We start from the raw sequence: 12,536 nt of genomic DNA on the forward strand, positions 1-12,536 counted from the left end.
TTCCAGTATGACAGTCACTCAAAGGTCTTTGTCACAGCCCTGCTGTCTGCTTAAGATCATCCGGCTCACATCGATGTTGTTGTTGGTAAAAACCTCTTTTCCATGGTCGACGGTGGCAGCAGGCAGGGATCGGGTGCGGCCCAGAATCCAAGCAAAGTCTACGTGGAACAGTCTCAAGACATCAGTGCATGAATATACCAGTGCTGAATTCTCATAGTCAGTGGACAAAATCCAGTATGGAGTGTAGGGCAAAACTGTCAATTCAAGCAGAGATGCAAAACATGAGATATGATTTGAAAAGCATCTGATGGCAATTTGATCTACCAAATGCTCAAAAAAGACAATCAGCTTCGTACCGTAAGAGAAACTGATTCCAAGCTTTGCTGGATTTTTTTTGTCTTCCACCACAGCTGTCCCTTCAATAGTTCTTAGCTCTCCTTTTCTAATGAAAATAAAGTTTGTGTATGGTTTAATGGTGTATTTATCATTTAGTGTGTAATATAATTGTGTAATACAATAAAGCAAATTATAACAAAGTGATTCTTCAAATAACCCTCGACTTGTTGGTACTCACAGAGTTTCAGAGCTCTTTACATGAGCCGTTCCATCCAGCTTGAGAGTAAAGTTGGTCTCAATGCACCTCCCTCGCTCAAACTGTGCTGGAAGTTTAGCAATCTCAAACCACCTACCCATAAACTACATTAGGATGCAGACAAGCAAACTATAAGAAAGATGAATAGCAGAATAGAAGACCTGATCATTACATGTGTTGAGGTGTAATACGCTACCTTCTTTAGGTTAAAGGCAGGTTGAGTAGAAGGTTCTGGGCACGGCCCCCAGTGAGGCACCTGGGCATTTATGATGGGCAGAAAAAGGGCCACAACTACCAGAAGGGCCTGCATTTAAAAAAGGATAGAACAGAATATTCAAATGTTAAATGTTGATAACTAAATATTTGCATGCATTCTCAACAGCTGACACAAAGGAAAACATTTTCTAAACTGTCATAATTTAAAACAAAATTAATTTATTAAATCAAATTATACAGCAAGAAAGATGCTATATATGCACTGTATATACACTACCGTTCAAAAATTTTTGCTCACCAAGGTTGAATTTATTTGATCAAAAATACAATAAAAATGGTAATATTGTGAAATATTATTTGTCAAAAATAGTTTTCTATTTTAATATGTAATTTATTCCTGTGATGGCAAAGCTGAATTTATCAGCATCATTTCTCTTCAGTGTAACATGATCATCCAGAAATCACTCTTAATATGCTGTTTTGAAAATATTAATTATCAATGTGGAAAACAGTTGTGCTGCTTTATATTTTTGTGTAAACCTTGATACGATTCTTAGATGAATAAAAAGCTAGAAAGAACAGAATATATTTGAAATTGAAATCTTTTTTAAACTACAACTTACAACTGGCTGTACCATAGTTCCCTTTCGTTCAGTCACTACGACGTACGTTAGTGACTAACGAATGGGGGTTTCGCCTAGAAGCCAATTTCCTTCGAGGTGTTTAACAGCGCCCAATGGCGTGCCAATGCCATGGGCATGCGGAATTTGCATACGTAACTCCGCCCCACCGCGTGGGTATATAAGGAAGTACGCTGGCAACATCGCATTATGTTTCTGCTTTGGAGCCAAGAGAACCTCTTCACTCCTTCAAGCCTACAACTGAGTCTTTGTCAAGCCTTCGAGACGAGCAGCTTTCCAGAGGCGTTGGATCTACGGCGCGTTCCAGTGATCGCATACTGCCTGCCTGCTGATCTGCGCAGTGGTCCGTCTGACAGCTGGTGTGTGGTCCCTGGGCGCTTCGGCGTCTCTGCGAAGCTTCCTCTCATAAAAGAGCTTACACGTGGCACGTCCTTTTCAGGATGTCTCGCCAGTGTACTTCTGGGTGTGGCCGGTCGCTGAATTCTTTTGATGGGCACGATCTCTGCTTGGTATGCTTGGGCGTTCAGCATGCTCAAGCAGCGTTCGTGGATGAGTCATGTTCCCACTGCGGGACAGTCGCCTCAGCCTGCTCGCCGCCGAGGACGCCCTCCTAAGGCTCCCGCCCCTCCCACCCAGTCCAAGCAGCAGCCTTCACCCGGGCCGGGTCGCGGAGGAAGCCGTAGGAAGGCGTCCAAGTCCCCTCAGGCCGCCCCGCGCCCTGCTAAATGCCAGGCCAAGCGCCGCTCCTGAGACGGACGGCTCAGGGATGGGAAATTCTTTCGAGGAGATGGTAGCAGGACCACTCCTTCCCCCGGTGGAGGGCCGGGGGAGAATCCTTTGTTCAGTTGCTGGCCCCCGGGTCAGCAGCACCCTAATTTGGTCAAAGAAAGAATTAACACTCCCATCCCTGAGCCCCCAGAGATCGGTGATGTCAGTGCGCGCCACCCACGGGTCCCGCCACTCGCATCCCACTCTGTCGCCAGCCTCCTGGCAGAGCAGACCCCAGTGGAACGTGCGTCCTTCCCTGGTCTCCTCTGTCAGGACGCAGCAGTTAACCGCACCCCCACACCGGGACGCCCAACAGCCTCCCTTGTCCGGGTCGGTAACGCTGCATCGCTGCCCCACACCGGGTACACCTGTAGTCCGAATGACCCCGCTGGTGCAGTTCCTGGGAGCCTGGCTTCAGATTCCAGGGCTGTCCCGCTGGGTCGCGAAGACAGTCAGGTGCGGCTACGCGATTCAGTTCGCGCAGGTTCCTCCCTGTTTCCGGGGAGTCTGCTTACTATGGTCGGGGCCAACGCCCCTGTCATGCGAGCGGAGGTTGCCACCCTACTGGCGAAGGGTGCGATCGAACCTGTCCCTCCAGCCGAGATGAAGTCGGGGTTTTACAGCCCCTACTTCATTGTACCCAAAAAGACCGGTGGGTTGAGACCAATCCTGGACCTGCGCATCTTGAACCGTTACCTTCACAAGTTTCCGTTCAAGATGTTGACAGCGAAACGCCTTTTCGAATGCGTTCGTCCCGACGATTGGTTTGCAGCGATCGACCTGAAGGACGCCTACTTTCATGTCTCCATCCTACCTCGACACAGACCATTCCTACGGTTTGCATTCGAGGGGCGGGCATACCAGTACGCGGTCCTCCCATTCGGGCTATCTCTGTCCCCTCGCGTCTTTACGAAGATTGCCGAGGCAGCCCTTGCGCCCCTACGGCAGCACGGGGTTCGCATCCTGAACTACCTCGACGACTGGCTCATACTGAGTCACTCTCGAGAGCAGGTTTGCGAACACAGAGATCTGGTTCTCCACCACTTAGCCTGTCTGGGCCTTCGGGTCAACTGGGAGAAGAGCAAACTTTGCCCCGTGCAGAGGATCTCTTTTCTCGGTATGGAGATCGACTCGGTCGCCATGTGCGCGCAGCTTACGAGCGAGCGCGCGCAGTCTCTGCTGACTTGCCTCCGTCAAATCGAGAGCAAGAGTGCGGTTCCAATGAAACATTTTCAGAGGCTCCTGGGGCATATGGCATCTGCAGCCGCGGTAACGCCGCTCGGATTGCTACATATGAGACCGCTTCAGCACTGGCTTCGCGATCAAGTCCCGAGATGGGCATGGCGGTCTGGCACGCTCCGGGTCCAAATAACCCGGGCCTGCTTACAGACACTCACTCCGTGGTCGAACCTCAGTTTTCTACGGGCCGGCGTGTTCTTAGAACGAGTTTCCAGGCATGTTGTTGTATCAACGGATGCCTCCTCCACGGGCTGGGGTGCCATGTGCAATGGACAAGCAGCCGCGGGCTCCTGGACAGGACCCCAGCGCCTTCTGCATGTCAATTGCCTCGAGTTGCTGGCAGTACGGTTCGCCCTGCACCGCTTCCGAGCGTTGCTGAGGGGTCAACACGTACTTGTCCGGACAGACAACACGGCCACAGTAGCGTACATCAACCACCAGGGCGGTCTACGCTCCCGCCGTATGTCTCAACTCGCCCGCCATCTCGTTTTATGGAGTCAGAAGCACCTGAGGTCCCTTCGTGCTATCCACATCCCGGGAGACCTGAACCGTGCAGCCGACGAGCTCTCACGGCTTCAGCCACTTCCTGGAGAATGGAGACTCCATCCCCAGACGGTCCAGCTGATTTGGGAACAGTTCGGCGACGCGCAGGTAGATCTGTTTGCCTCCCAAGACTCTTCCCACTGCAGCCTGTACTATTCCCTGTCCGAGGGCACGCTCGGCACGGATGCACTGGCGCACAGCTGGCCCCAGGGCCTACGCTTATATGCGTTTCCCCCAGTGAGCCTTCTCGCACGAGTACTGTGCAAGATCAGGGAGGACAAGGAGCAGGTCATGTTGGTCGCCCCGTATTGGCACAGCCAGACCTGGTTCTCAGAACTGCTACTCCTTGCGACAGTCCCTCCCTGGCCTATCCCTCTGAGACCGGACCTCCTCTCTCAGAGACGGGGCACCCTATGGCACCCGCGTCCAGCGCTCTGGAAGCTCCACGTGTGGCTTCTGGACGGGACGCGGCAGGTTTGAGTGACCTGCCACCTACGGTGGCCGCCACCATCACTTCCACTAGGGCAGAGTCTACACGACACCTCTATGCGTTGAAGTGGAACCTCTTCGTCACCTGGTGCTCTTCCCGCCAAGAAGACCCTTGGAATTGCCCGATCAGGTCTGTGCTTGAGTTTCTCCAAGAGGGGCTGGAGCGAAGGCTGTCTCCCTCCACCCTCAAAGTGTACGTGGCTGCAATATCTGCCCATCACGATCTCTTGGGAGACAAAAAGGTAAGTCAGCACGACTTGATCATCAGGTTTCTGAGGGGAGCGAGGAGACTGAATCCTCCTTGCTCTCCTCTCGTTCCCTCTTGGGACCTCTCAGTAGTCCTAAGTGCTCTGCAGAGGCCTCCCTTTGAGCCTTTGCGGTCGGTCGACATTAAGTTCCTGTCGATGAAGACAGCTCTGCTGACCGCATTGGCCTCTCTTAAGAGGGTCGGGGACCTGCAGGCTTTTTCAGTTGACGAAGCGTGCCTAGTATTCGGGCCGGCTAACTCTCACGTGACCTTGAGACCCCGGCCTGGATATGTGCCCAAGGTTCCTACCACTCCCTTCAGAGATCAGGTAGTGAACCTGCAAGCGCTGCCTTTGGAGAGAGGCAGACCCAGCCTTGGCATTGCTCTGTCCAGTACGCGCTCTCCGCGCTTACGTAGACATGACGCAGTGTTTCAGGACCTCAGACCAGCTCTTTGTTTGTTATGGTGGAGAGCGGAAGGGAAGAGCTCTCTCAAAGCAGAGGTTGTCTCACTGGATAGTGGACACCATTGTTTTGGCTTAGCAGCAGCAAGGTCGACCATGTCCCCTAGGTGTGAGGGCACACTCCACCCGGAGTGTGGCCTCCTCTTGGGCGCTAGCGCATGGCGCCTCGCTAACAGACATCTGCAGAGCTGCAGGCTGGGCGACACCCAACACATTCGCCAAATTCTACAATCTCCGAGTGGAGCCAGTGTCCGACTATGTACTCGCCCCCCCGAGGGGCCGGTAATGGACCAGGTTCTAGGTGTCTTCGCTTGCTCGCCACTCCACTCAACGGACTGGATACGTGCGATATTCTCCTCAGGTGAGCTCCCCGAGAGCCCTGAGCTCCTCCAGCACTGTCGACGCCGACATCAGTTCAGTCTGCCCTTTCGAGCCCAGACCCTCATGTCCGGCCAGGTGCCCCGTGTGCATGGTTCCCTCCGGCGACCCCCACACGAGTATTTCCACCGTAAGCCTCCTCAGTGAGCAGGTGTCTTTCCCTTGGCAAGCCCCTGCCACCCCTAGGGTTAAAAATCCACCTTCGGCTGGTACCCTAGAGTTTCCCATATGCAGCCCACAGCGGGTCATATGTGTACTCTTTAAGTCCTCCCTACGGGTAGGCATCTTTGGCATTCCCTCACTGGGATATGCTTCCCAGTGTACCTTGGTAATCCTGTGATAAGTGGGAGTCCTACGGCCTTAAGTGGCGGGATCTCACACTTACGCAGGGCACTGGATGACAGCTGAGTGGCGCGGTTATACTGGAACCCCCATTCGTTAGTCACTAACGTACGTCGTAGTGACTGAACGAAAGGGAACGTCTCGGTTACGTATGTAACCCTCGTTCCCTGAGGAGGGAACGGAGACGTACGTTCCTCAGCCACATCAGCTGTGCTGCTGGAACGCGGAGTTCAGATCTTGGCTCCGCAGCAGATACATAATGCGATGTTGCCAGCGTACTTCCTTATATACCCACGCGGTGGGGCGGAGTTACGTATGCAAATTCCGCATGCCCATGGCATTGGCACGCCATTGGGCGCTGTTAAACACCTCGAAGGTAATTGGCTTCTAGGCGAAACCCCCATCCGTTAGTCACTAACGTACGTCTCCGTTCCCTCCTCAGGGAACGAGGGTTACATACGTAACCGAGACGTTTTTGATCAATGATCAAACATCCTTGCTGAATGAAAGTTTTTTTTTTTTTAAAAGAAAAAAAATTATTGACCCCAAACCCTTGAACTGTAGTGTGTACATATTCGATTTCTTTGTAAATAACCATTATAAAGAAGACAGTTTGACAAACACAAATTAAACAAATCCTTACCTCTTAAAGTTGTGCTGAATACGAGATGGACTGTGGACTGCTCAGGGTAGTTATTTGAATTATTCTCTCTCTGGGATCATATGACTGCAGAAAAGACGTGTCATGAAGGGGTCTTTGTGAGGCCACAGTTTATTCCCAACATGAAGTAAGTTATTAAGCAAATTGAAGTCATGAGAGGATGTTCCATTAATGAATATATAAACTACACCCTTATCTTTTTTTGTTTATAAATATACCATTTGTGTTTTTTGAAGTTCAACAACAACAAAAAATTAACCCAAGTTTATGGCATTACTGTCTGGGGAAAGTTGTGATGATCTGTGACAATGAACGTGTTTCCGCTTCAGCAGTAGGCTGAATTAATGTAATGGTCGTGCTGACAGATAGAGGGCGCTATATATGTTTCTTGTTTCTTGATTTCTTTATGAGGATGCTCATCTGAATGATCACAGGCTTTGCTGTCGAAAACAATCTGTGACACTTCATCGTGCCTTTTATTTCTATTTCTGGATAATTTCTTAATTAACCTTTTTAAAACTAATATTTAGTTGTTATGTCGTGTGGGACCGAAGCATTGATTAAACTGAGGAATTTTCTCTTGTCCCTCTTCTCAAGGTCCTGTATGTTACTATATTATTGCCAATCAATTTTCCATATAAAGAGCGAGGGTGGGGCACACCTCATAAACTCTCTTTCTTAAATGATATAAAAATGCCATGTGTAGGCCTATTTTCATTCCAAAAATGTATGCAGCAGATCATGATACTATGCCTTTACATAAGGACCGTATCCTCACGTGTTGTGTGTTTTACATGTTCCAGGTGTTTGTGATAAGTCAAACAACACTAGAGTGATAAGAACATGAAGGATTCACGTGTGGCTCGACCACCAGTTCAGGACGCAACTTTCGTAACAAAAGGATGAATGGAAAAACATTGTATAACCACTTAGTTGTTATGAACTCCAAAACTAAAAAAAAAAAAAAAAAAATGCAATGTAGGCTATGTTTATTTTTTTATTTATGTTTATCATGGCTAACAAACTAAACTGCTATTTTCAGTTTCGAACCTTCGTGGGGGACTCAAAAGGTCCAAATGTCCTAAACATTTAGGCTGTAATTTAAATCTAGAAAAGGAAAAACAATATTCACCCTAAAGGTTGCAAGATGCAACGTGACTGTCATGGTTCTGTTTAGTTAGTTTCATTTTCATGAAATTTTAGTTTGTTATTTTCAGTTGTCTAGTTTCCTGCCACTTATAAGTTGTCATGGTTACTGACATGATTAGTTCTCTTAGTTCAGCTGTTTCTCTTTATTAACCTTGTTTGTACCACTATACTTAAGTTCCTCAGTTCAAGGTCGGTTGTTGTTTGTGCACAGCTCACAGTTTCGTATTGTTGGAGTTTCTTGTTAAATAAGCCCTGTTATTCTTGTAACCTGTCTTCATCTTTGTCATATCTGGATCGGCGTTCCTACATCAGTGACGAAACATTAAATCCAAATTTATGGAGTAATGAGAATGAAAGCACTCTCAGACTTGAAAGCAAAATGCTTTGTCATAAACCAACATAATCTCTCTCTCTCTCTCTCTCTCTCTCTCTATTGAATTGTAGAACAACAAAGCTTGATGGATTCAGGCAGTTTCTTGAGAAAAACATAAATCAGTCAGTCATAGTCATAGATGTGCACAATGATTTAGAGATGGTGTTGGAAAATTATGTTGTAAATGGGAAATTGCTACCTTTTATATCAGTGTTTTGATTGTCCATAGCTTAAAATGCATTCCTCAGGCTAAAATGTTGCTAACGTGACAGATATGGGACTTAGATTAACACAGTCACACAAATTAAAGCTTGTTATCTGTCACAAAATCAATTATTTATTTTTTTCTTATAGAAAATATGCCAAATAATTGGTAATTAAAATACTGATGGCACATGGATTCTCTGTGAAACCTTTTGTAGATTTTAGTTTTCCGTTTCAAAGATGTGGAAAGCTACCCATGACTCGTTCATCACTACTCAATGTGTTAATGTTCAACATCTGTTTGAGCAGATGCCCAGGTTCCCCAAACCTGTTCTAATGAGGTTATTTTAGTTGAGGGGGGTGGAGTTAGTGATATAACAAATAGATGTAGCGGTCTATATATACCAAACTTTGTCACTGTTCTTTACCTTAGACATAAGTTCCACTCTTGAGACCAAACAGGTAAGATGATGCTTTACTAGCAAACTATCCAACCTTTAATTCACATTTGTATGTTATTTTCATTAAGTATGACTTTTTGTTTTTTCAGGTTCAAACTGAAAGAATGCAGGCTCTTCAGGTTCTGTCTCTGACTTTGCTGTCTGTGCTGGCGGTCAGCGCTCAAACCATCAGCCCTGGAAAATGTCCACAGCCTCCTGTTCAGCAAAACTTTGATCCTACTAGGGTAAACTTTTGCTTAAACACTGTAAAACCTACACCTATTTTGCTGCCTATATAATCAACTTGGTTGTACAAGTCATTTAAACTCAAATAACATTAAACACACTTTTAAAAAAATTTTGTTGAATCTCACAGAACTTATAAAAAAAAATTTGAACTTACTAAATTATTTTGATGAGTTAAAGTAATGTAAATACATAAGTTGCTATGATCATATAATTTTGTTTTACAATGTAAATGTTTCTTAATCTTTATATTTAATTTTTTTGTATCAGGAACATGCAATCATTATGAACCACTTTATCATTATAAATCCAAGAGGAACATACATAAGTCCCATATTGCTAACAAAAATTTGAGCAAAAATAGTCTAATTTTAGTATTTGTTCATATGAAACTTCATTTTCAGCTACAAAATGACCTGTATTATCACAGGAAAATATCCTGGTGCATAACTTCTTATCATTTTGTTATTTTACAGTACATGGGCAGATGGTACGAGATCTTGAAGATTCCAGCCCCGTTCCAGTTGGGCGAGTGCTGCCAGGCCACTTACACTCTGAGTGACGGCATTGTCCTGGTTAAAAATGAACAGCTTCTGTAAGTACCAATGATAAAATATCATACATTTGTTAATATTCAGAAGATGGTAATATATTTAAAAAATAAAATACAATTCTGATATTCAGAATTTTCAAAATAGTTTTGCACTTTCTTCTGAAATGGCTCAAATGAACCTAATATCTTTTCTCTGAACATCCTCACAGTGCTGATGGCACTAACAGCTTCAGTGAGGGAACTGCCAAGATTGTAGATGCATCAGAGCCTGCCAAACTTGAAGTCAGCTTCTCTGAAGGTAAGTCTAAACAAATCATTCTTTTCACCTGGTTTATTTGATTTTATGTTTGAATCTTTGATTTGAGTTATTCATGATGTTCTCTTTCAGATGCTCCTCCTGGCCCATACTGGGTGCTGGCTACTGATTATGAAAACTACACCCTGGTTTACTCATGCTCTGATTTGGCCGGTCTCTTTCACTCTGAGTTTTCCTGGATCATAAGCAGGACCCGCACACTTCCCAAGGAGACCGTCTCTGAGCTGTTAGACATCCTCAAATCCCATGACATTAACACTGATGTTTTTACAGAGACTGACCAGAGACCGGAACTGTGCAGCGGCATGCCTTAATACAACTGCCTTATAAAATGTGCTACTGTGAGATGTGTTGTGGTCTTTCTTCAAACTGTTGAACGTTGTCTACATATATAATGTGTGATAAATAAAAGACAAAATCTCAATGCTGCCTTGTCATTTGTTTCTTTAGGTCATGTCGGATATAGGGTTGTGAAGAGTCTTGGCATTTGCTTTGTATAATCACCACCTCTTATTTTGTAGTAAAGTTTGCTTCTTGATCAAAACAATAAGTTAACTTCCAATGCCTCTTAAATTACTTTTCAGCTGACATTATAAAGTTAACCAATATTCAACTAGGTATTGAGGATTATTTGTGGGCTACTCTTTTAAGAAATGCATGGCATTACAGTTTTTCTCCATTGGTTTGGCTCATTTCTTGAAACAGAAATTACATTCTCAAAATTGTAAGATCATTTGGCAAAACTGTCTTACAGTTCAGCACAACACTATAGCTCACTTGCAAAAGCTAATATCTCTCCCAAAACTGTTCACTCATGCTTCAGAACTAAATTCCTTTCCCATATAAATAGTCAGTGCCACCAAAATGGCAAAGATCCTTCTCATTGCTTTGGCTCATTTCTTGAAACCGACCGGACGTTCTCAACACTCTTGGTGCTTTTGCCAAAATAACGTGGATGGTTCGGCACAACACCATGGTTCACCTGCAAAAGCTCATACCTCTCCCAAAACAGTTCACTCATGTGTCAAAACTAAATTTCCTTCTCATTTAAACAGTCAGTGCCCCCAAAATGCTTCGTCCCTTTGGCATTGTGTAAGCACTGCAAGTCAAAATATTTAGATGTTTTGTCACTATGGCAGAGGACCATTGAAATATCCCTCATGTCCACCTTTCAGTCTTAGCCCAGTCCTTCATTTTTGTCTAGCTAACAGAATACAATTGTGTATAAAACTGAAAAAAAAAAAAAAGAAATAGGATTTTAGGGTAAGAGTAGCCTCCAAGGTTTGACATCACACATTGCTCTCATACTGCCAAGGAAATTGTAACCATTATCATTCACAAACATAAAGTAACTTCCATACATCAGAGTATGTAAAAAAACAAATCAGAGTACAAAAAAACAATGAAAATTACCGTCCTCACCCTCCTGGCCATCCACACGCTGCTGTTCTCAATCTTACTGTAAACACTTGTAATGTTGTAAAATTTCTACTTTTCTAATGATATAATCTGGGTTTGATTTTTTTCAGAGATATTGTTAGAGTAAAGTATATGAATATATTGACCAAACAGTACACACAAGACCAGTACTGCATATTGATGAAAATATGCAGTACTGAAAATATTTGTAAAATCATTCGATTCATTCATGCATTTTCAAAGGTTTGTTTTTTTTATATCTGCTGAGGTTGGGCTGAATTCTCTGTCCAGCCTCTCTCAATGTCAACCCATGGGTCCTCAGTAGAATCGCATCTGATAAATTTGGTACCCGTCTTCTTTGGCCACATCCTACTCTCGGTCTACCTCTTCCTACCCCTCTCTTTCCCTCTCTTCCCCTTCCCCTCTCTTCCCCTCTCTTCCCCTTCCCCTCTCTTCCCCTTCCCCTCTCTTCCCCTCTCTTCCCCTTCCCCTCTCTTCCCCTTCCCCTCTCTTCCCCTCTCTTCCCCTCTCTTCCCCTCTCTTCCCCTCTCTTCCCCTTCCCCTCTCTTCCCCTTCCCCTCTCTTCCCCTTCCCCTCTCTTCCCCTCTCTTCCCCTCTCTTCCCCTTCCCCTCTCTTCCCCTTCCCCTCTCTTCCCCTCTCTTCCCCTTCCCCTCTCTTCCCCTTCCCCTCTCTTCCCCTTCCCCTCTCTTCCCCTCTCTTCCCCTTCCCCTCTCTTCCCCTTCCCCTCTCTTCCCCTCTCTTCCCCTCTCTTCCCCTTCCCCTCTCTTCCCCTCTCTTCCCCTTCCCCTCTCTTCCCCTTCCCCTCTCTTCCCCTTCCCCTCTCTTCCCCTCTCTTCCCCTCTCTTCCCCTCTCTTCCCCTTCCCCTCTCTTCCCCTTCCCCTCTCTTCCCCTTCCCCTCTCTTCCCCTCTCTTCCCCTCTCTTCCCCTCTCTTCCCCTCTCTTCCCCTCTCTTCCCCTTCCCCTCTCTTCCCCTTCCCCTCTTTTCCCCTCTCTTCCCCTCTCTACCCCTCTTCCTCCACATGAGACACAGCCCGCGGCAACAGTGTAGAAGTAGCCCAATTCCGCGGAAAAAAACGGGACTTGGCAACACTGACTGGCAGTGTGAAAGCTCCCGCTCTCCACGCGCACAGCTCCTGCTCTGCCACCGCGCGCAGTGTGAAACCGGCGTTACAGAGCGAACAAAGGACAGTTTTATTCGGCTTCTGTTTAAAGTACTCCCACACTTTTGAATGTC

The 12,536-nt window shown here is 46.1% G+C and overlaps 2 protein-coding genes across 2 annotated transcripts; one reads left to right on the forward strand and one right to left on the reverse strand.

Annotated features, from left to right (window-relative positions):
• Positions 1-18: 18 nt before the first annotated feature.
• Positions 19-902, reverse strand: LOC307127494 (apolipoprotein D-like; the record flags this gene model as incomplete). Its single annotated transcript, XM_079818743.1, has 4 exons — positions 19-254; positions 357-442; positions 575-696; positions 789-902. The coding sequence occupies 4 exons, from the start codon at positions 900-902 to the stop codon at positions 19-21; spliced, it is 558 nt and encodes a 185-aa protein (XP_079674869.1).
• A 7,968-nt stretch (positions 903-8,870) lies between these two features.
• On the forward strand, positions 8,871-10,174 carry LOC307127492 (apolipoprotein D-like; the record flags this gene model as incomplete). The annotated part of the gene is made up of 4 exons (XM_079818741.1): positions 8,871-8,990; positions 9,468-9,586; positions 9,754-9,842; positions 9,933-10,174. 4 exons carry the CDS (start codon positions 8,871-8,873, stop codon positions 10,172-10,174), a joined length of 570 nt encoding a protein of 189 aa, XP_079674867.1.
• Between the last annotated feature and the right edge of the window lie 2,362 nt (positions 10,175-12,536).

Source organism: Gobio gobio, assembly GCF_949357685.1.
Source record: "Gobio gobio genome assembly, chromosome: 6".
Taxonomy (NCBI): Eukaryota; Metazoa; Chordata; class Actinopteri; order Cypriniformes; family Gobionidae; genus Gobio; species Gobio gobio.